A 21,625-nucleotide genomic window follows, 5' to 3' on the forward strand; every position below is an offset into this window, starting at 1 on the left:
TCCCTCTCAGAAACCAGCTTTCAGGTCTTGGTGGTGATATTTCACAGTCAACCAAGTGCATTTTTTTTCTTTCTTGAGACTTTACATGTGACAGTAGCCTAGAAGATTTTGAAAGACACATTTAGCTCCCTGATGTCCTTATGCCTAATCAGTTATATGTACTAATAAAGGTTACACAAACCCAACTAAACTCAGTTTTTATTTATCTAGAAACTAAGTGGATACAGCTATACAACCATTGCTTCTCATTGCTTCTTACTTATCTACAAAGAAACACAAGTGTTGGTTGGATATAGCTTGATTAAATGCTGGTACAACCAACTAAAACCCAAGACTTCTTTTGACAGACGTACTTATATTTGCTAATACATTCAGGATCTCTCTCTCTCTCTCTCTCTCTCTCTCTCTCTCTCTCTCTCTCTCTCTCTCTCTTTCTCTCTCTGTGTGTGTGTGTGTGTGTGTGTTTGTGTGTTGCTGACATGCTAAGCAAATGCTCTACCACTAAGCTACACCCCCAAGCAGTATTTTACTAAATTTTTAAAAGCATAAAGAAAAAACCCTACTGACAGAGTAGTGAAATGCTATGTGTTCTCATTTATGATGTTATAAGTTAAATCATGAGCTACTATTACCTAAGTTACTGGGTTTTTTCAATATTAATAATTATTTTCTTTCATGGTTATGTTATACACTTCGATTTCTTATATTCAATCAAACTGATTTCTAAAATGTCCCTGTCAAATTCTAGGAAAGGGTTCCCTCTGTCTGGACACTAGAGACCACTTAAGGAGCACCCATTCAGGAATTCACCTGCTGAAGCCACGCCCTGTGGTAGAGGACCTCAAACTCCAAGAGGACCTTGCCTATCCTGTTGTAATTGCGTATCACTGGCTTGGCCTCCTCGGTCCTCAGCACCAAGGGTTGCTGCTGGAAGAGTTGCATTGGCTGCTCCAGCCTATGGAACAGCTGCCGGGCCCACAAGATCTTCCCAGCGATGGGAGGCTGGTTCCGAGCCAAAGGGGGATCATATTTCTGTTTCGTATACAGCTTAGAAATCAAGTCGATCTCAGTCCCAAAATTCTGAAAAATTACTTGGTATTTTTCTTCAATACCAAGGTTAGGTATATTCAATCTGATTGGGGGGAAAAAAGTACAAAGTTTTGAATTAATGAAAAAAATATATGTACTAATCTTATTTATTAACATCCATTGTAAGACATGCCAACTGAAAGCTATGAAGTAGTTGTGCAGTGTATTTAAAGAACCAAAATAGCACCAATCCTTACAAGGCAAAATTGCTAACCTGGGAAGAATTATCTCGAATTATTCAGACATTAGGCGGTATTACTACAGGCAGCTACAGGCTACTTCAAAGCTAAGAGAATTCTCTATTGACAGAAATGAAGCAAATCCTTAATCCTTCCAGGAATTAATCCTGTTAAGCCTCTGAAAAACTTAAAACCTGTGACCTTGTGACTCAGACTGTCGAGAGGCTTTTCTTCCCATTAGAATGCGAAGTGATAATAAGAGTTATAATTACAATAAAAGATAAGCTATAAAAAGAAGCTAAACTGTGCCCACATTATCCCAAGTTTAGAAGACGGGACTTGGGAAGCTATTTCGAATCTTTACCTTTCAAATTTCTTCAACGTGCTTAGAGCTCGCCTGATGCTCTGAGTATTTTCAAATGTGCCGTCCATGAACTTCTGCAGCTCATTCTAAAAACAGAACAAAACTCCGTCATGAACAACAAATTAGCGCTGAGATATTCTTTCGAGACGAGGTCACTCTATGAGACCAGGCTGAACTGAAATCGACAGCCCTCCTGCCTGTGTCTCCCAGGGACTGAAACTAACAATGTACGCCACTGTATTGAGAAATAGTGAGGGTTTTCTATTTAGCAGTAGAAGAAAAGAGACCTACATTCCTTACACTGTTTCTAATGGGTGGGAGATGTAACAGAAAATTTAGTAAGCTCAAAGGGAAATGAAATGTCCAGAAGCCAGAAATGGAGACCTCACTGTCCAAAGAAACGCAGACAGTTTTTACTATTGAGCAATTTTGCACCTAAAAGAATTGCACGAAAAATAAACATAATATATTTGTTAATGATCCAAGAGTCAGTTAAGATTCTTATTTAAATGTAAGTTTAGTTAAATAAAACACAAAGAAACTATTGTATCACTTTTTATTGTTAAAAGGGTTTTCCTTGCCTGGTGGAACCGCTGCTTCTGTGAAACCACCCACCTGTGCTGCTTCAATACGTGGCTTCTCTCGCTATTGTTAGTGCCAGCATGGACATAAGTCAGGACAGAATCAGAGGCTTCCACCTCCTCACCAGCAGAGTTATGATCCCAACCATCCCTGGACCTCTGAACCCCCACATTCTTTCCCTATAAACCCCCTAATCCTTGTCCCTGAGATCCATCCACTCCACCCACTCCACCCAGAGTATGGGGAATGTGGATATTTTTACCCCAGTTTTAAGGAGATAAGGGTTGAATTTAAGAGAATGGATTAGTTTCAAAGACAGAGTGAAATTGGATTGGTTAAGGGAATGAGAAGGAGAACAGAATGGAGAAGTCAAATGTGGACTACCCAGTAATCCAAATTCAGAATTGGACCGTTTTTGTCTATATGATTATATCATAGAAGATGACGTGGACATATGCTGAACTTTAAATGTGTGTGTGTATGTGTACATGTATATATACACACACATATTAGAGCAACAGTAAATGGACTCAACAGGTTGTATATACAGATATACATACACACATACATACACATATACATATATATAAAACAAAAGAAGTTAATAATTTGAAAGGGAAGGAGAGGGATGAGATTATGTAAAGATGGTACTTATGTATGAAATTCTTTTTCTAAAAAACTCTTTATTCATTTTAACATAGAAGAAAAGCAAAGGGAGATCAAGAGTTAGCACATGATCTAATGCTTTAACACCTGACTCCAGAAAGTCTGCAATCACATTCTCAGCTCTGTGAGAAGTCTCCTGCCTCTGCTCCTGCTCACTCCCACCTCCCTTGCTGGGAAATCACTGCCATGAGTCATGGCCTCCTCTCTGAGGAGCTCTCAACCCCAGACAAACACAGTGTGATTTCCTCCCCGGTGCACACCCTTTGAGGTACAGGAATGATCAAGTTCCATGCATGTTTTGTAAACTGTCTCCTCCCCCATAAGTTTCTGTAGGTCTTTTTTACCTTTTAATTCTCATTTCAAACACAGTATCAGAATACTGTTGATTTATAACTGATTGTTTCCCCTCCTCCATCACCATTATTGATGTCACAGCCACCCTCCCCCTTCCCCTTTGATGCTGTAACATCCCTCTTTTCTAACTTAAAGCACATTCACGTTTCCATTGTATCACTGATCTGTCTGAGAGTGGTGAGGTCAAACCTACTTCAAGGGAGTGTTTATTTTTTCTTCCACAATCTGCAGGACAGAAGCCCAATCCACCACTGCAAAGGGAAGTGGCCGCTTCTTTAGAAAATTGAGACAAGAAATGACCCCTGCGTCCAGATGCTCACCGTCCCTCACCAGCTACGGAGGAACTACTGCGACAAATGAAGAGACTCTCTTGAGAGGAACACAGATGGGAGCTTGACTGTAGGATGTGGGCCATGGAGGGCATGACAACAGTCAACTACAGTCTACCAGTTTACAACAAGAAGAAGTGGGATCCACTGTCCTTATATCTGAATTAGCCGCCAAATAGGTCATTGTTTAAATTCTAATGAGACCTGTGCCTTCTCATCAAAGGAAACACACCATATGACTTGAGAATTCAGATATTGTGCGCTAGAGCCAAATTGTCAGGGATTGGCTTCAACCTTGCCACTTGTTCTTTGTGTGACTTGAACGGGCCACTTACAGCCATTCTGCTCCTCCTCGGAAGGATGAGAGCAGCAAGAGCAGTGACTTGCTAGGATTGTGATGATTACTAAGTTAATCTACAAACATAAAATACAGCATCCAGCACTTTCTGATAGCTCCTTCTTCCTTGAATTCATGTCACCCAAAACTCCACTTGAACTCCTCACACCATTTCCTCTCTATGTACGAATGTAGTTCAGACCCTCATTGGGAAGGGGTAGCTGAATGGCCATTTTACTTTTACCTCAGGAAAAAGTAAGTGTGTGTGTGTATATATATATAGTCATGTGTGTGTTTGTGTGTGTACATAGTCATGTGTGTGTTTGTGTGTGCACATAGCCATGTGTGTGTTTGTGTGTGTACATAGTCGTGTATGTTTGTGTGTGCACATAGTCATGTGTGTGTTTGTGTGTGCACATAGTCATGTGTGTGTTTGTGTGTGTACATAGTCGTGTGTGTTTGTGTGTGCACATATTCATGTGTGTGTTTGTGTGTACATAGTCATGTGTGTGTTCATGTGTGCACATAGTCATGTGTGTGAGGGCATATGCATGTATGTATACAGGCTGCTGTGTGTACAATGCACGCACAGATGTGCTTTTCAATTCAAACATCGGAGGATGACTTTTAGTGTCATTCTTCAGTAACTATCTACCTTTTTCAGGGACAAAAATCTCTCATTGGCTTAAAACTCACGAAGAGATGCTCCTGTCTCCATTCCCCACCACTAGGCTTACAAGCCTATGGCACTATACCTAGATTTTTTTTTAACATAGGTTCTGGTTCAAACTGAGGTCCTCATGTTTGCAAGGAAAGCACTTCATGGCCTGCGCTGTCTCTCAAGCCTGACTGCGTTCCCATAAGGAAAGATGGACACCTACATCTCCTATGGATGAACGATCTCCGCATATTAATACATCAGATAGCTACCAAGTTGTCTCCTACCTCGGCCTCCCTGACTCCCATTTCTTAAAAACAAAGATCCTCCATGATTGTCCCACCTATCCTTTGTTTATCACATGACCCCACAGCTGATAAGCTCCAAGCTGTGCACCCCTATCCTTATAGTTATCCCCGGGAAAACTGAAACTGGACTGCTTCTGTTGTGTGTTCTCGGGTGCTGATGGAGGCTGTGCTGCCCAGGGCTGAACATCAGGATGGCTGGTCTGTAATGAGTAAAGATGATGGGAAAGAAATTTGCAACTGAGACCAAGAGGGACCCAGCACCACGATTTCTAAGGCCTGCTACAGCCCTGCCTTTAGAATCCACCAGGCACAGCTGGCAGCCTGTTAGGTTACTACCCGTGAACATAATCATCAATATGCCGTAGTAACAAAGGGAGACCAATGTCACAACTTAATGAAGCTACAGAGCATTTCAACAGAAGATGAAAGTTAACTTCCTAAAAACTACCACGGAAGACGCACAGAAGTCTATGATTACGAGTCATTAGCCGAGCTGTATTTATGACCCTTTAATCCAGGGAAAGGAGCTCTCCGTCATTCATCTGAAATCAGAAAATGCAGGCTGCGATTGCTGCCAGCCACCCTGTGATGAAGGTAGCTCTGCCTGCGGAATGGGGAATGATGATCAGAGCATCACCAAGGACAAAGAAAGCAAAATCATGTGGCTGTCTCCAGGAATTTTACCACGCAACCTACATGAAGGTCATTAGTCCGCTTGCAAAATTCTTCATAATCCTGGTCAAAATCCATTTTCCGCTGATCTAAGAAATTATATTCCTTCTTCTTTATGGCAGCAACAATATCCTGAAATAGATGGAAGACATGAGGCAGAGTTTCATTATCCTTTCAGTCCTCGTGACTTGTAGCCTTTAAATGCAGAACTTTATAAAAATGGTTCCTGAGAAGATGTCTGTTTAAAGGGAACCTGATTTTCTACGTCTCTCATTGATTCGGTGCTATTTGTTTTGAACACAGTAAAACGTCACCATCCTTCATCCAAAGGAGTCGCCAGGAAAGATTATCTCATGGATTTAAAGATAGTTTGGACAAATACAATTAAATAATTCACATGTGAATATAAGCAGGTGATTTATATATTAATTTTATATATTAATTATATATTAGTTTTATATATTAATTACATCTGAAATGAGCTAAAACAAAGCCCAGAGTAGAATTTAATGAAATGTTATTTTTGTTGAAAGGCTTAAATAATTGCAAAGAATAGTTAGAAAAGACTTTAACAAAATAAAAACCAGATAAGAAGAAAATGGGGGTGCTGCGATACCCACAGAAGAGATGTCATCTCCAAAATCAGGTACTTTAAATGAGACATCAAACACAGTCTACCACTTTCAAATGCTCTGGGATTAATTTTTTTTTTTTTTTTGCTCTCCTGTAGAACTACAGTCCGTGACTAGGAAAGTATAAATTAGGGATTCATCTCCTTGAAAACACTATTATCAGAAGTTCTGTTTGCTCGGAATGATGAGCAGTCACGCTTTGTGATCATTTGTAGCCAGGTGCTAAGCCGTCCTCAAACTCAGAGCCCCGCATTATTGACAAAGGCATATCATTTTTATGAGGACTATTGTGCCTTTTCCCACAATCTTCTCTTCAAAGTCATTTCCACTTAGGCATCCTTCAGATCTCTTAACATACAAACAAATGCACCAGCTACTTAACTTCTAGAGTCAGGTCTGCTAGTGAAAACAACACCCTTTCCCTGTTGTTTCCATGCAGACAGGAGTATTCACCCGTGAAAACTGGGAGCGTGCATGCAGTGTGTGACATGTTTAAGACGAATGTGGAGAAGCTGCATTAATTAACTCTTTCAACATATGTTCCTTTTTTAATTCAATTTTGGAGAATTTCATATAGCATACTGCTATTTACATCTCCACACTGCCCTCTCCCCCTTCCAACTCCTGCCAAGTTCCTTCCCACTCTCCTCAAATTTATGATCTTTTCTTCTGGAATTATTATTGTTACATATCTGTGTGTGTGTCACATACACCTGCTCAGGTCATGTGTGTGTGTGTGTGTAGTATGAGTGTGTCACACACCTACTCAGCCCACTTCGTGTTGTTCATGTGTACCTATATTTAGGGCTGACCCCCTGGAACTGGACAACCTCTCAGGGTCTCATCGCTGGGGAAGACTGATTTTCTCTCTCGGCAACCACTGACTGACTGTAGCTCTTCATCTAAAGTGGGGCCTTGAAAGATTTTTTTCAGCCACATTGGCATTGTCAACTGCCACGGCCATTATGTAGGTCTTGTTTAGGCAACCACATTGTTGAGACTACATAGCTTCCATATCCTGGTCATGTCTAAAAACACTGTCTGGCGGTATCTGGCCCTTTGGCTCTTTACAGTCTTCTGCGCCCTCTTCCCCTGACTTTAGGTGTAGGGCTATGTTTGGATGTACCACCTGGGGTTGGGAACTCCGTGATCTCTTATTCTATAGCTTATATACATATGTATGTTTGATAGACATACATGTGAATGCAGATTAGTGCTTGTCACAGCCTGCCGGCAGCAGTCTAACAACCACCTTTACGAATCTGTTAGCTCTTTCTCCTATGTGTTCTGAGGATCAAACTCAGCCTCTCAGGCTTGCACAGCAGACACTTCTGCATGCTAAACCATGACACTGGCTCTAGTTCTTTATATATCTTTAACATGTACACAAATTAAATGTATTCAGATAGTTAAATGTCACTCAAATCAAATAGTGTCTGACATATAGAATGTTCTTCATAAACTATTTCTGCATGAGTCAAGAAATAATAAAAGAGAATAAGAAAATCTGAATAAAGGGGCATGAGGAAGAAGTGGATACAGGCAATGAACATGAGTTATGAAAGAAGATACAAGGCTAAGCGGTTTTCTAGTTCTAATTATGCCAGGAATGTTTGGGTCTTGGAGGCCAATAAATGCACAGAATATATTTAATACTGAATGCGTAAAATCTAATGTGAAGCTCCACAGCTTCCATCCCAATTTCCAATTCTAATTATATTTAAGTTCATTAAGTTGTATGACTTTGGGTCTCACTAATTTCAGTGTGTACTGATTTTATTTATTTGCAAGTTTTTTATAATAAATTGATTTTTAAAAGGGAAAATTGTATTTTAAGAGTTAGTAATGAAAATGCTTTTTCTTAAAGATGAGTAACTTGAAACCACTGGTACATTACCCTTACAACCACACACCTGAAGAGAATGTACTAGCCTCACTATGCAATTCTCAAATAAATACAATCTCTCTATTATTAAAGAACCCAAACATATTTTATGTTATATACAGATGATTTGTCTAAATATCACTGTTTTGTAAAATATGTAACTTCAGTTATGGGCACTCACAGAGAACAGAATTTAAACGTATAATACCTGGTATTTAGTGACCAAGTCTTCCAACCCCTCTATTTTGGAATCTTGCAGAACTGAGTATGTCTTGATGGTTGTAAAGATGTCCATTATCTTGGCCAGACGGCGATGGAAAGTTTCAAATTTTCCAAAAATATACATCTCGCTAAAGTCAAATTGTTTTTCATTTGGATTTTGCTTCAGCTTTTGTTTTGTCTCGTGAAAGCAGGACTGATACCCCTGACGGCCCAAAGCAAAGAGCGTAAGGAAGGTATGGCCCAGGATAGAACACCTACTTACGTCTACACAACCTGGGTTCACCCCTAATAAGGAAGGAACAGGGTTGGGGGGGGCAGGAAGGAATTCATCTGATTTCTCAACTGAAGGTGACAGCAGAATTGGTCCGAAAATCCCCATCTTTTCATGCTTGTATTCCTATGCATTTAGCCATCCATCTGAACCATTATCTGTTCTGATCGTCTATTCCAACAAACCATTATTCCTACTGCAACTCAAACCTGTGTATTCTCCTCCATGGTCCCACTATTTCAGTAACAGAATCGCTTTATGTCTATCTCCCCATTGGTCTATAGGATGCCTGAAGAAAACTGATCATAGTCACCAGGGCATCTAAGAACTTTAGGGGAATAAATGGACATACATTCTCAGAAGGTTTATTAATGCTCAATTTTCTTAACAATGAAGTTATTTTTAAAAATAAAACAATTGCTATTCTGTTTAGCTACCAAAAATATCATTGACAAATGATTTAACTTGGCCTCAGAAAAGCAACATAAAACACAAGACGTAGGAGCACACTACCAGCCTAAACTAGCCATTACCTGCTTGAGTTGAATTGCAGACAATATCTTTTGTGTAACAATGTCCTGAGGCTGGCTCCAGATGGTGGCAGTCCCATTGTTGGTGATGTGGGCTTTACAGGCAGATATCATCTGATTCGTCACCTGGAATGTTTCCAATAAAATAATGTTAGGTACATAAAACTCTGAGGAACTATAAACCTGAATCAAATCCTTGAGTCTTCTTCCTCTCGGAATCCACCGTCTGTGACCTTCATCTTCGACTTTGCTTTTCCCTCACAACTCTGACCTCTAATACAGCCAGAATCAACATGGTGACTAAAAGCTGTCTGGAACTCCAGGTCCAGGGGATCTGATCTACTCTTCCAGCATATGAAGGCACCAAGCATGCACACAGTACACAAGCATACTTGCAAGCTAAAAACCTATATACATAAAATCAAAATGAATAAATCTTGGAAGTGAGGGTGTGGCAAAGCAATATTAGTCGTGTGTTGCTGCCGTTGATTTTAGGACTATGTTTGTGTTGGGAGCTGAGAGTCAGTATACAATTTCTTCTCCTCTTGTGCTACCTGAAAATGTCTTTAATAAGATGCTTCTGGTCACTAGTAGTTTCACATAGAACATAAAATACCAATCACACAAATGGACTTTTATGTCTCATTTACCAAGGAAATATTCCCTCTAATTTAAAATGCCTATAAGTCAGAATGTGGTCTTACAGTTTAAACATTATTGTGGTTTGGGGCAGGATCATTTTAACTACTTTGTGGGATTCCAAAATATTGTATCTTATTACCATGGTTACTATTGTATTAACACAGCCAAATAAGTGTGCCATCAAACAAATGTAGGCCTGCCGTATGAAAGATAAAGACAGGATAGCAAGTTTTCCTTATATTCTTGTTGGGTGGAGCTTAAGGGGCATTGGGCTTTTGTTTTATTTTTGGTTTGGTTTGTGCAGTTTTTGTTAGTTTGATCAATTGGTTGGTTTTTTTAGACAGGATCTCACTCTGTTGCCCAGGCTGTCCTAGAAGTAACTCTCCAGTTCAAATAGCCACAGAAATCCTCTCACCTCTGAAATGTTAGGATTACAGCCATGAGCCACCATAACTGGCTTAATAGCATTCTTCTTGATTAAAATTGGCACAGTAGGAGATAATGACAGGCTAGAAATCATATAGGAAAATTCTGAAAAGAATCTTAGTTCTTAATACATAAAACTATAGAATAATTATTTTAGCAAATACAAAACAATGGTTTGTTTGCTAAAGTTGTAAATAAAACAATGGTTTGTTTACCTGTCACATGAATTTAATTCTACATCCATTGACAAACTAAGCCCTCCTAAATATAAAGTGCACAGATAATAGATCAAGCCAAACTAAAAGATTTTACCTATCCAAAATTTGGCCATTGGCAGCTAGGTGACCACAAACTCTCTGCTGTGCACTCACCTTTACAAACAGAGATGTGATCTTCTCAGAGGTGTTATAGTAGTGAGAGATGCTGTAGATCATTTTAATTGCATTTATAAGTGTAGGGATAGCATCTATCATACTTATCTGGAAGAGATTCCAGGAAATGTCAAGTTAAGCAAAAGTCTGATTGTGATAGTTTGAGCACTCTATTTTCATTAAAATAAAGTTTTATTGTTAACAAAAAAATCTTAAACAGTACCTGATGCTTCACACAGACATATTTTACAATAAGTTCATTTTTGTTGTTTTAGTCATATGAGGTAAATCAAAATTTATTTCAATACAAAAGGCTTAATTCCATGACAGTGGGTTATGCTAACAGTTGGTTTTATAATGTACACAAGCAGAAATTTCCTAAAGCTACAGGTTTTTTTAGAACATCAATGAATGACTTCCCCCATAGTTCTTTGGGGTATAATCTAGAATATCAGCTTCAATATTTAATATGAAATGTAATAAAATATAGCATTTTTAAATATACAACATAGATAGATAGATAGATAGATAGATAGATAGATAGATAGATAGATAGAAGATAGATAGATAGATAGATAGATAGATAGATAGATAGATAGATAGATGGGGTGGGTGGATGGACAGATAGAGATAGATAGATAGATAGATAGATAGATAGATAGATAGATAGATAGATGATAGATAGATAGATAGATAGATAGATAGATAGATAGATAGATAGATAGATGAGGACATAAGATATTTATAAAACTATGTGAATATACTCCTGAGAATATGAGATTTCTAAGACCTTTCCAAGAAATATATCAGCTAAAACCCAGCACTCCATTCTGCTAGTGCAGAAAAGGTCACCAGTGGTCGTAAGGGACAGAAACCTTAACTCACAGGGTCACTGCTGTACAGAGGGTCACAACATTTCTCCAGTGTGTACAAATATTTGACATTGTCTTTTGCTTCATTTGCTGCATCAGTGATCCTAATGTCTGTCTCCCGCCAAACCTAAGCACAACACAAAAGCAATTTTAACACAACTATTCCCAGAGGAACTTGCAAAGTAGGAGCCACTAAACATCACCTCCCATCCCTTAATCGCCTTCATTTGCTCTTTGCCTCCTGCATTTAAACATGAATCTTAGAAAGATATGGAAGAGCAAAATCTTTAACTAAATGTTCAAAGGCTTCCATCTCCAGACTTCTCTTGAATACTCAAGCACAGAGCACTACAGGGTAGCACAGTTCTTTAAAGTCACGGTCTCCTGCTCCGTAGCCAGCAGTTAGCTTTGTGTCTCAAGCTCATGTTCTCCATATTCTCTCCTTTATAACCTGATTTCCCTTTTCCCCAGGGCCCTAAACTTGTGTCCATTTGGCGGTCTAACAAATATTTGTTAACTATCAACTATTTGTCAAGACATTAAAATAGAAAGATACCTAACAATTAAAGAGAATATAACACACTGAATTTGTTGTATCCCAATCTTAATGGTAGCATTTCTAAACTGTATTGTATCACAAAGTGTGACATTCCTCTAAAACACACAATGTAAGAAAAGTCTAGTGACTTGCTGCTAATTATTTATTATTATGACAAAAGCAACGCCACGTCAATCTCAGGAGAAGCTTGAGACTGTGGCCTCTACGTTGGGTGCCCTCTTACACAGTTCCTAGTTCTCTTTAAAGGAAGCCTGGTACCCCATCAGCTGCCTGTGGAGCGGTGTTTGTGGTAAGAACTGAAGGATGCCTCTAGCCAACAAAGAGCAGCCATGTCCTGAGCAAACACAGAAGCAGGCCTTTCCTGTGTGAACCTAGTCAATAGTCCAGATGCAACTTCAAAGGAACCTTGAGTCAGAGGCACCTATTTAAGCTACACCCCAGTTCCTGGCTTTGGGTAAAAATACTGATTTTTAGCTAATGAGTTTTGGGATTGTTTGTTTTGCAGTATAAAACTAATATTTGTGGGCTTAAGTTTTCATGATTGCTACGCCTATATTGTCTGAATTTATTGCATGTTGCATGCACATGTACATGTTCAGTCATATGGTCACATTATATCTTAGTTATTTGCAATGCTCACTAATAATACATATACATTCAAGTATAACAGTCAGCAAATGTCTTTAGCTTGAAGGTCAATTCACAGTATCCAAAATTACATGGCTAATATTATCCAGTCTTAAAAGATTTTCATTCAGATAAAACGACGCCTAATTGCTCTGTGGAGTTGGGGATGGAGAACTCTCTTACGCCCTTATTCTAAGTCACAGCAAAATGGCTAAGAACCTTCAGCAGCTTGGACTTGGCCGCAGCGAGCACTGCCAGCACAGCCTTCACCTCCGGGCTTTTCAATTGGTCTAAAAGGTAATTAAATTTGGAGAGCCTTTTCTTCCAGTGCTCCAGCTCTGCTCGGGGCCCAACATCATCTGCTTCCTTCCGCAGCTGGTTGTTCTCAGCAAGGATCTGTAGATGCAGAAGAACAAGCAATCGGGTGAGAATTGAGGTATGAAAACCATGCATGAGCCAAAGGAGAAGGAAAAGGAAGAGAAAGAGGAGGAAGAGAAAGAGGAGAAGGAGGAGGAAAAAAGAAGGAGAAGGAGGAGGAGGAAGAGGAGGAGAAATTACACTAAATGGATCCTGTGTTTTATTCAACTCCACAATTCCAAAGATGGGATTCTGACTAACCTAGCACGTATCCAGTTTTGTTTGTTTGCTTGCTTGCTTTAATTTCAACCAGGAACTAAGTTGACTGTTGCTCCCTGACAATGACTCAGGGGATGACTTCCATGCATATATGCATGGAACAGGTAACATCCTTACCTGTTCTTTTACTGCATAAACCAAAACAACACAACTTCGAGAAACTTCAAGGGTCGAACAGGTTGATTTTACAGGTAGATGCTGTTTGCGGAACAGTCACCTCCATTTACAATTTTCCAAAATTTTTTTAAGTAGTTTTTATTCATGTGTACATGAGGGGCATTTGGAAGTGAGTGCAGGACCTAGGGAGGTCACACAAGGGTGTTGCTTCCCCGAAGCAGGAAGGAGTTCCAGGCAGTTTAAGTCACTTGATGGGAACGCTAAAATCTGAACTTATATCCTCTACAAATGTAGCAAGTGCTGTTAGCCACCAAGCATCTCTCCAGCTTTAAAAAATATTGTTAATACTTAATTCTCAAGCTCTCCCTTGAAGGACATAATGAATTAGGAACCTCCCCCACAGGTCTACAGAAGTTTTCTCAGGAAGAATTAGCCTGTGTAACCTTCTAGTCACTCAAGTAAACAAAGTCACCAACTTCTGCTTTGTGAGAGCCCTATTCCTCTTTCATAATGATCATAAACAGAAGCTACAGCCGGTGGTGGTCCAGGCCTTCAATCCCAGCCCTTGGGAAGCAGAGGCAAAAGGATCATCTGTGAGTTCGAGGTCAGCCTGTTCGAAGCAAGTTCCAGAATAGCCAGGGCTACCCAAAGAAAAACTGTCTCAAAAATCAAACAAACAAACAAATAGAAGCTACGTGAAATCTTTTTAAGAGCTTGTGCTGTGATATGTGGACAATGAGAATTCCAGGGTGGATCTTTCTCCAGCATCAACCCCAGGGATGTGGCATCAGAGACTAAGCAAGGGTTTCTGGGAATTACCTGCTCTGTTTGTTTGATCCACACTTTCATACAACCTTCTATTTTTTCCACAGTCTCGGGGTTACTAGCTAGAGCCAAGTAGTCCACGGGTTCCTTCAGGGATGTCAGTTCAAATATATCACATTTTTGAAGGTTTACCTAATTAAAATTAAGAGCACAATAAAAAGATAATGTTTATAAATGGCCCTATACACATTTTGGTCAATTTGGGTCTAAATGGAGCTCAGTAGCATCTTCACATCTTTACTGCCTTGACCACTCAATGAAGGAATGGTACCTAATAATAATGAGAACAATAATAATACCTACTCTTTGCTACGTCTTAAGTGCTACAAAAAAATTTTGAGGTGAGATTTGAAGGCTGTCTTCGAGGCAATACATCGTAAAATAAAGAAGTTAATAAGAAAATTAGAAATAGTCGCCAAGACACCAAGAGCATTAAGCCATGCATACTGTATTTCAAGCAAGCTACAGTCACATCCTAAGAAGACACTAAAATTACCTGCAAACACTTTCAGGACTTTTTCAGTGCAGTAAAGTAAAGCCCAAGTAAGAAGAGGTTCACCCCTCCTATTCTGTTTTGTGGAGAATCTGATTGTTTTTTTAACAAGCCACTCACTCCTTCTTACCTTCTCCTTCAAACTCTCCTGTGCACCTGACAAGATGCTCACAAAACCTTCCAGAGAGCTCAGGAACTCCTGCCGAATGCTGGACGCATCCTGTAGTCCTTCAAGCTCTCCCCAGCCATGGCTGGAGGCCCTGAGAGCTGGAATGAAGATGTCTGAGAGCAGACGCCTCACGCTGTTTAGCAGGCCCCCATCTGCAGTGTCTAGCATGTTAAAGCTCACCTCCTGGAAAACATTTCATCATCCTGGATTGTAAAACTTAGCCTCAACTGCAGCATAGCAACCAAGTCATTGAAGACGCTAATTTACCAAAGAGCAAGCGAACCTTTTTTTTTAATATTCTGTTAGAGAAGGATACTTTTATTCTAGTCCAAATTATAACCACTTAACTAAAAAAATAAAATAAATTGAATTATAAATATTCACCTATTTATTTGCTACAAGAAATTAACGAGGTCACACAACCTCTAGCACTCAGGGAATACCTGTATAGGTGCACGCTGCTTTACAGAAAACATAAAGTTGTATATCCACTTTTAGAAATCTTGTCAATAAGTAAATTATGGGTAGGAGGATTCTTGGTGGGGAAAAGAGCTCACTCTGTACAGAAATACAATGATGTGTGGATATTTACTAATAAACTGAATATAAATTCCTCATTATCCAAAGGCAATATTTTTTAATTGCCTTTTGAAATGCCAAAAATATCTTTAAAAAATAAGGGTGTTTTCCTCAAAGCTTTTTATTTATTTATTTGTATGTCCCGGGTATTAAACTGATATCCTTGTATAGGCTAAGCAAGCACTGTACTGCTAAACTGAAGCCCCAAACCCTGAAAGTAGCTTTAGACCCTTGAGTAAGTCACTGGTTCTCTCCACAAGAACGGGTAGGTTCGAGCAAGTGAATGACTGTCCCCTTACCCGGTGGATATTCTCAGCTGTAATGGCTTTGGATGGGTCAGACCTGATGAAGAACACACATACTCCTGTAAGAGCAACATCTTTTCCTTCGGTGACAAACACCTTGGGTTTCTTCACCTTTCCAGAAACAGGATTCACCCCTCCTGAAGAGCCAAACTGTCCTACAAATGCAAAACAATTTCAGTCTTATAAATGCAGTTTGTGGTGCACAATGTTGTTTCCCAGCATGAGTTTCCTTCTAGAAATTACTATGGCAGACTTGCCCCTGCGCTTCAAGCAGAGCCATCATTTGGATGATCTCTAGTCTCATCCTGAAAGAGATTTAAAAGAATCTCCTAGATTCCAGATCACAGAGCTAGTGAGAGAGACTGGGGGTGGGAGACAAAAAGCACTCACTGGTTGACATGCGCAGTGTCTCAGGAGCTCTCCTGGGCACCACATCTACACTACTAAAGCTTTCAACTGAGACACCTGTGAGTTATCCCAGCCCATTCCAACCACAAAGGGCAGGCGCAAGGTCAAAGGACAGCTCTCATGACAAAACTTGGGACTCTCACTTCTCAGAGTTTCCATGACACCATCATAGTTCAGGCAGCTGGCTGGTCTGTATATCATGGCATCAAGCCTGTGCAGAGGTAAGATGGCAAAGCAATTGATTTTCTTGCTCTAGAGTGAGAGCCAGAGCTTCAACCTCCATCTGTTTCCTCACCTCATGACCTTGAACAAGTTACCCATTCATCACTTATGTGTATGGGTGTGACATCTATGACTTGTCCCCTGAGAGGCCAGAAAAGGGTGTCAGATCCCTTACACCTGAAGTTGTAGAAAGTTGCATGCACCATGCAGTTGCTAAAGACTTAACCTGCATCCTCTGCAAAAGCAGTTGGTCATCTTTATCTCGCCAGCTTCTCCCACAATTGAAAAAAAAATGAGAAAGGCTATTCTAATGTAACATTTTTTGGAAATTTTTTTGCAGAATATTTGTGAGGATTAAAGGAATCTGTGTGTAAGCCACTTACAAAATTTCATGAACTTATTAGTTCATCAAGCCTTATCAGAAGGATCTGAAAGCTCATGCTTGTTTTTCAAGCAAGTGTTTCCAGAGTGGATCAGTTAGGTACATCGAAATATGATCTGTGTTGTATCACTGGGTTCAAGTAAATTTTGTATCCATAAGTGAATTGAAGATTCAGTTTACTCCCACTAAGATGAGGGGGTGGTGCTCAGGGGAAATTCTGGAAGAAGGCAGTGAAACAGAAATTGAGTTCCAAGCCCTGAGAATAGATTTTTCTCCTCCCTTGTGGTGCTTCCTCTTTATGGTGCTGAGCATCTGACTAGAACTTTGGGAAAGGACCCAGAAAAAGGAAAGCCAGATACACTAAAATTCCAAAGATACCCCACTTCTCATGAATGAACTCGAGTCTAACCAGCAATACGGTCCAAGACAACCAAGATACCAAATGTGACAGATAACCAGAAAACGGTCTCTTAGCAGAAATCTCAGGTGTAGGCAATGGTGCTGTGCACAGGTGCTGTGCTTCAGGTCAAGAAGGAGGTATCCATTGTCTAATTGCCCTGGAGCCTCAGAGAGGTTTCCTCAGATGCTGAACACCCAGTGCTAGAACCAGAAAAGGCAAGCGAAGACAACTTCACCCCTTAGATAGAAGCAGGGTTTTCAATCCAACCTCCTGGAAAGTGTGCGTTACTTATGCCTCCTGGAGCCCGGCGATGTAATAGGCTGGGATATGATGCCTGTTGCCAATAAATCGAAACACAACACACAACATACACAGAGAGAAGTGGGCCTGGGATGAGAGTGAGTGCTTCTGATGAATAAGGTGGGACAACTTCCCTGAAGAGAATCAGCATGGAGCCACATTCCATTGCTCAAGAAGCAAACTGGGAGGATGCAAAACAGAGGGACTCCAGATGGCAAGCACTGTGAAACACTGAGGCCGAGGGCTGTGAGTTTAATAAGGACAGTCCACACTGTGGGCTATGTAGGCACTGCTGCATGGGAGACCCACCAGGGCCACAGAAGTAGGAGCTCAAAGAGCACAGCAGAAGCAGTGTTAACTTCCCTGTACCTGGCCTCCGGCCTGACCACTGTGATTGGCCTGAGCTGAATTGGGATGAAGGATGAAGCAGAGGAGAATCATGAGTGCCTCTCATGCCACAAGTGGAGCCCCTCAGAGGCTCCAGATGAGGGTCAGAGGGAGCAGAGCGTGAGCACAAAGAACGATGAGTCCACTTCACGTCTGACCAACTAGTTTCGGTCAACTGGAGACTCTTCTTGTTTCAGTCAATATTGTATTTTCAGTTTTGAAATGACCGTAAGAATTTTTCCTAAGAATGTCTAGAAAAGTCATTCAGGGGCCTGATTCTTGCTCCAAGGTCAGAAGAACTATCCATGCTGAAAAGATCGAAAAGGAGAATTAGAGAGAAACAAAAATCTTGCTTATATGTTGAGACCCAAGAGCCCTTGTTGTTCTGTGCAATTTATATGGAACAGGCAATTTCACCCTGGGCATGGATATGGCTGAACACAACACTTCCTGGTGTAACTCATATTATTCAATCTGAAGGGGAAATCAAAACTTCTATCTTTTGATTCTTTTTATTCAAATTGTAATGAGCATTTTTTTGGGGGGTGGGAACTCAAATTTAAGCCAAGTGGTGGTGGCACAATCCTTTAATCCCAGCACTCAGGAGAAAGAAGCAGGCAGGTCTCTGTGAATTCAAGACTAGCCTGGTCTACAAAGCAAGTTCCAGGACAGATGAGCTATTATACAGAGAAATCCTGTCTCGAAAAACAAAGCAAAAAAAAAATCAAATTTATTACTAAAGAAATGCCAGCTATTCAAGATTTACATACATGATTAATGTGTGTGTGTGTGTATAAAGGTGCATACATGTGTATGGACACACATAAAGGAGGTTGACATTGAGTGTCTTTATTAATTAATTGCTCTGATTTTTTATTTCAGGGTCTCTTACTGAACCTAGAGCTCATTGACTGCCTAGGCTCCAGGAATCATCCTGATTTTGCCCTCCCACTGATGAAATTATAGGCACAGTCTACACCAAGTTTTTTCTTGTTTTTTAACATTGACTCTGGGGATAAAAATTCAGGTCTTTGTGTTTTGTGTGGTATATTACCAATTGAGGCATCTACCCTCTCTCTATCCACAAACAATTTCTCTATGAAATGAACATTTTCACACCTTTAGTCATGAGGCCAGATGTAAGATTAATCCAAAAATATAAGTAGCTCTCCTATACACAAATGATAAATGGGTTGAGAAAGAAATCAGAGAATCAACTCCCTTTACAATAGCCTCAAATAATATAAAATATATTGGTGCAACTCTAACGAAGCAAGTAAAATACCTCTATGACAAGAACTTCAAATCTTTTAAGAAAGGAATTGAAGAAGATATCAGAAGATAGAAAGATCTCCCATGCCTGTGGATCAAGAAGATGACTATAGTAATCAATGGTATCAAATCAAAGACCCAGACATAAATCCACACACCTATGGACATCTTCTTTTCAACAAAGAAGCCAAAATTATACAATGGAAAAAGAAAACATCCTCATCAAATGGTGCTGGTCTAACTGGATGTTGGTAAGTAGAAGAATGCAAATCAATCCATACCTATTATCCTGCACAAAACTCAAGTCCAAGTGGACCAAAAAACTCAACATAAATCCAGATACACTGAACCTGATAGAAGAGAAAGTGGGAAATATTCTCAAATGCATTGCACAGGAGACAACTTTCTGAACAGAACACCAATAGCACAGGCCCTAAGTTGATGACAAATGGGATATCATGAAATTGAAAATTTTCTGTAAGTCAAGGACACCATCAACAGGATAAATCAGCAGCATACAGAGTGGGAAAAGATCTTCACCAAGCCACATCCAACAAAGGGCTGTTTTCCAAAATACATAAAGAACTCAAAAAACTAGATATCAATAAACCAAATAATCCAATATAAAAATGGGGGACAGATCTAAACAGAATTCTCAACAGAAGAATCTCAAATGTCCAAGAAACACTTAAGGAGATGTTCATATCCTTAGCCATGAGGGAAATAAAAATCAAAATGAGTCTGAGATTTCATTTTATATCTACCAGAACATATAAGATCAAAAACACAAGCAACAGCCTGAACTGGCCATCTCCTGTGACCAGGTTGGTGTCTAGCCCAACTGTCATTAGAAAGGCTTCATCCAACAACACACATATATACACAAATACTATACACACCATACATAAATACTACAAAGACAGCACACACATATACTACACATGCACATACCACTCATTCACTCCACAAAAACATCATACACATATACATCAAACATATGCAACATCATAAAAACATCACACACACACATACACAACATGACATCAAACATATACAACATCATACAAACATCACACACACATACACACCATGACATCATACATATACAACATCATACAAACATCACACACACATACACACCATGACATCATACACATACAACATCATACAAACATCACACACATACACAACATAACATCATACACATATATACAACACATATGTACCACACATGCACACTACAACATATACGCAACCCACAACACAACCTTAATATTCCAAGGCATGAGAAACTTGTTTAGTCCTCCATTACATTTCTTCTTTTTCCCACTCTCAGATGAATTTAAGAATAACATTTCTAGGCTATGTCATGCCAAGTATCAATACCTGCTTCTGCCCCCTCGACATTCTGATAGTAAAACATGAGATGACGGAGTCCTCCAGGAGGAAAAAGCTGATCGATTCTTTCAATCTGGAAAAAGGCAAGGTAACATTTTGCTCTTAATTAGAAAATGCATGTAAGTCCCTCCCTGTCCCTTTTCCTCTTCCTCCCTGCTCTGTCTCCCTTCTCTTGTCATGTGTCTAAAGAGTTAAGGCTTTGAGAATCTCATTAGGGCTCCTAAAAGGACTTCCTCACTCATAGGAAACTTTACCTTCCATATTAAATTTGCCTTCCCTATCAAGGTCAAATTACCAAACACATATCATCCCAAATTTTTAAAAAATATAATTTCTATCAAAAATATCAAAACTAGGAGCAGAAGAAACTAGTTTCAGATGCCAAATCAAAAACACAGTCAGAAAATTATGGCACAGTTGAATATTCAAACCTAGAATAGGAACAAAATAGAAAGGAAAAAAGGAAGGAAAGAAAGAAGGGAAGGAAGGAGGGGAAAGGGGAGGGAGGGAGGGAGGAAGGGAGGGAGGGAGGGAAGGAGGGAGAAAGGAAGGAAGGAAGGGAGAGGAAGGGAGGAAGAAGAGAAAGAAATAAAGAAACAAATATATAAGAACCTCTTTATTCTACCATCTTCACCCAAGACTCAGGGATCATCACAGAGGAATGGGTGGAAATATTATAAGAGCCAGAAGTATGAATAATTACAATACTTATGAACTCACAATAGCTATAACTGCATGCACAAGATCTGTGCAAGCTCAGGCCACAAAATCCTAGCATGGAATGGAGGGGTGGTCAGGAAGACTCACGCCTAGCTAAGAAGCTACTGGTGACTGATAGCTGCAAGGAGAGGAAGACTCTTTCTTTATGGTCCCTGAGAGGTACCTTCAATAGATGATAGTTCCCCACCCAGGCACACACTGTCAGCACTAAGTAAACTTGGTGGATTTAAAAAAAAAAAAGCAAGATAATAGTAGTGGGAGGAACAGGGGAGGAACTTAAAGGGAGGCAATGGGATGACTTGGTCAAAACACATTATACATATGTACAAAATTTTTAAACAATAAAAATAAATTAATACATACACACAAACATACATAAATACTTTAAACTTACATCCATACTTATATATATACAGACTTGCATACATACATACATA

At 39.7% G+C, this 21,625-nt stretch overlaps 1 protein-coding gene across 1 annotated transcript in view; it reads right to left on the reverse strand.

Annotated features, from left to right (window-relative positions):
* Nucleotides 1–21,625, reverse strand: part of Dnah5 (dynein axonemal heavy chain 5) — a 245,756-nt gene that overhangs the window by 174,442 nt on the left and 49,689 nt on the right. The window contains exons 3-14 of the mRNA XM_075975800.1: nt 20,457–20,541; nt 15,694–15,854; nt 14,777–14,998; nt 14,148–14,285; nt 12,795–12,971; nt 11,403–11,516; nt 10,518–10,625; nt 9,082–9,204; nt 8,264–8,479; nt 5,563–5,670; nt 1,633–1,718; nt 811–1,132 (exon numbers count right to left, since the gene is read on the reverse strand). Of these exons, the coding sequence (XP_075831915.1) occupies nt 811–1,132; nt 1,633–1,718; nt 5,563–5,670; nt 8,264–8,479; nt 9,082–9,204; nt 10,518–10,625; nt 11,403–11,516; nt 12,795–12,971; nt 14,148–14,285; nt 14,777–14,998; nt 15,694–15,854; nt 20,457–20,541 (1,860 nt within the window). The remainder of the gene's footprint in view (nt 1–810; nt 1,133–1,632; nt 1,719–5,562; nt 5,671–8,263; nt 8,480–9,081; nt 9,205–10,517; nt 10,626–11,402; nt 11,517–12,794; nt 12,972–14,147; nt 14,286–14,776; nt 14,999–15,693; nt 15,855–20,456; nt 20,542–21,625) is intronic.

Source organism: Microtus pennsylvanicus, chromosome 6 (assembly GCF_037038515.1).
Source record: "Microtus pennsylvanicus isolate mMicPen1 chromosome 6, mMicPen1.hap1, whole genome shotgun sequence".
Lineage (NCBI taxonomy): Eukaryota > Metazoa > Chordata > Mammalia > Rodentia > Cricetidae > Microtus > Microtus pennsylvanicus.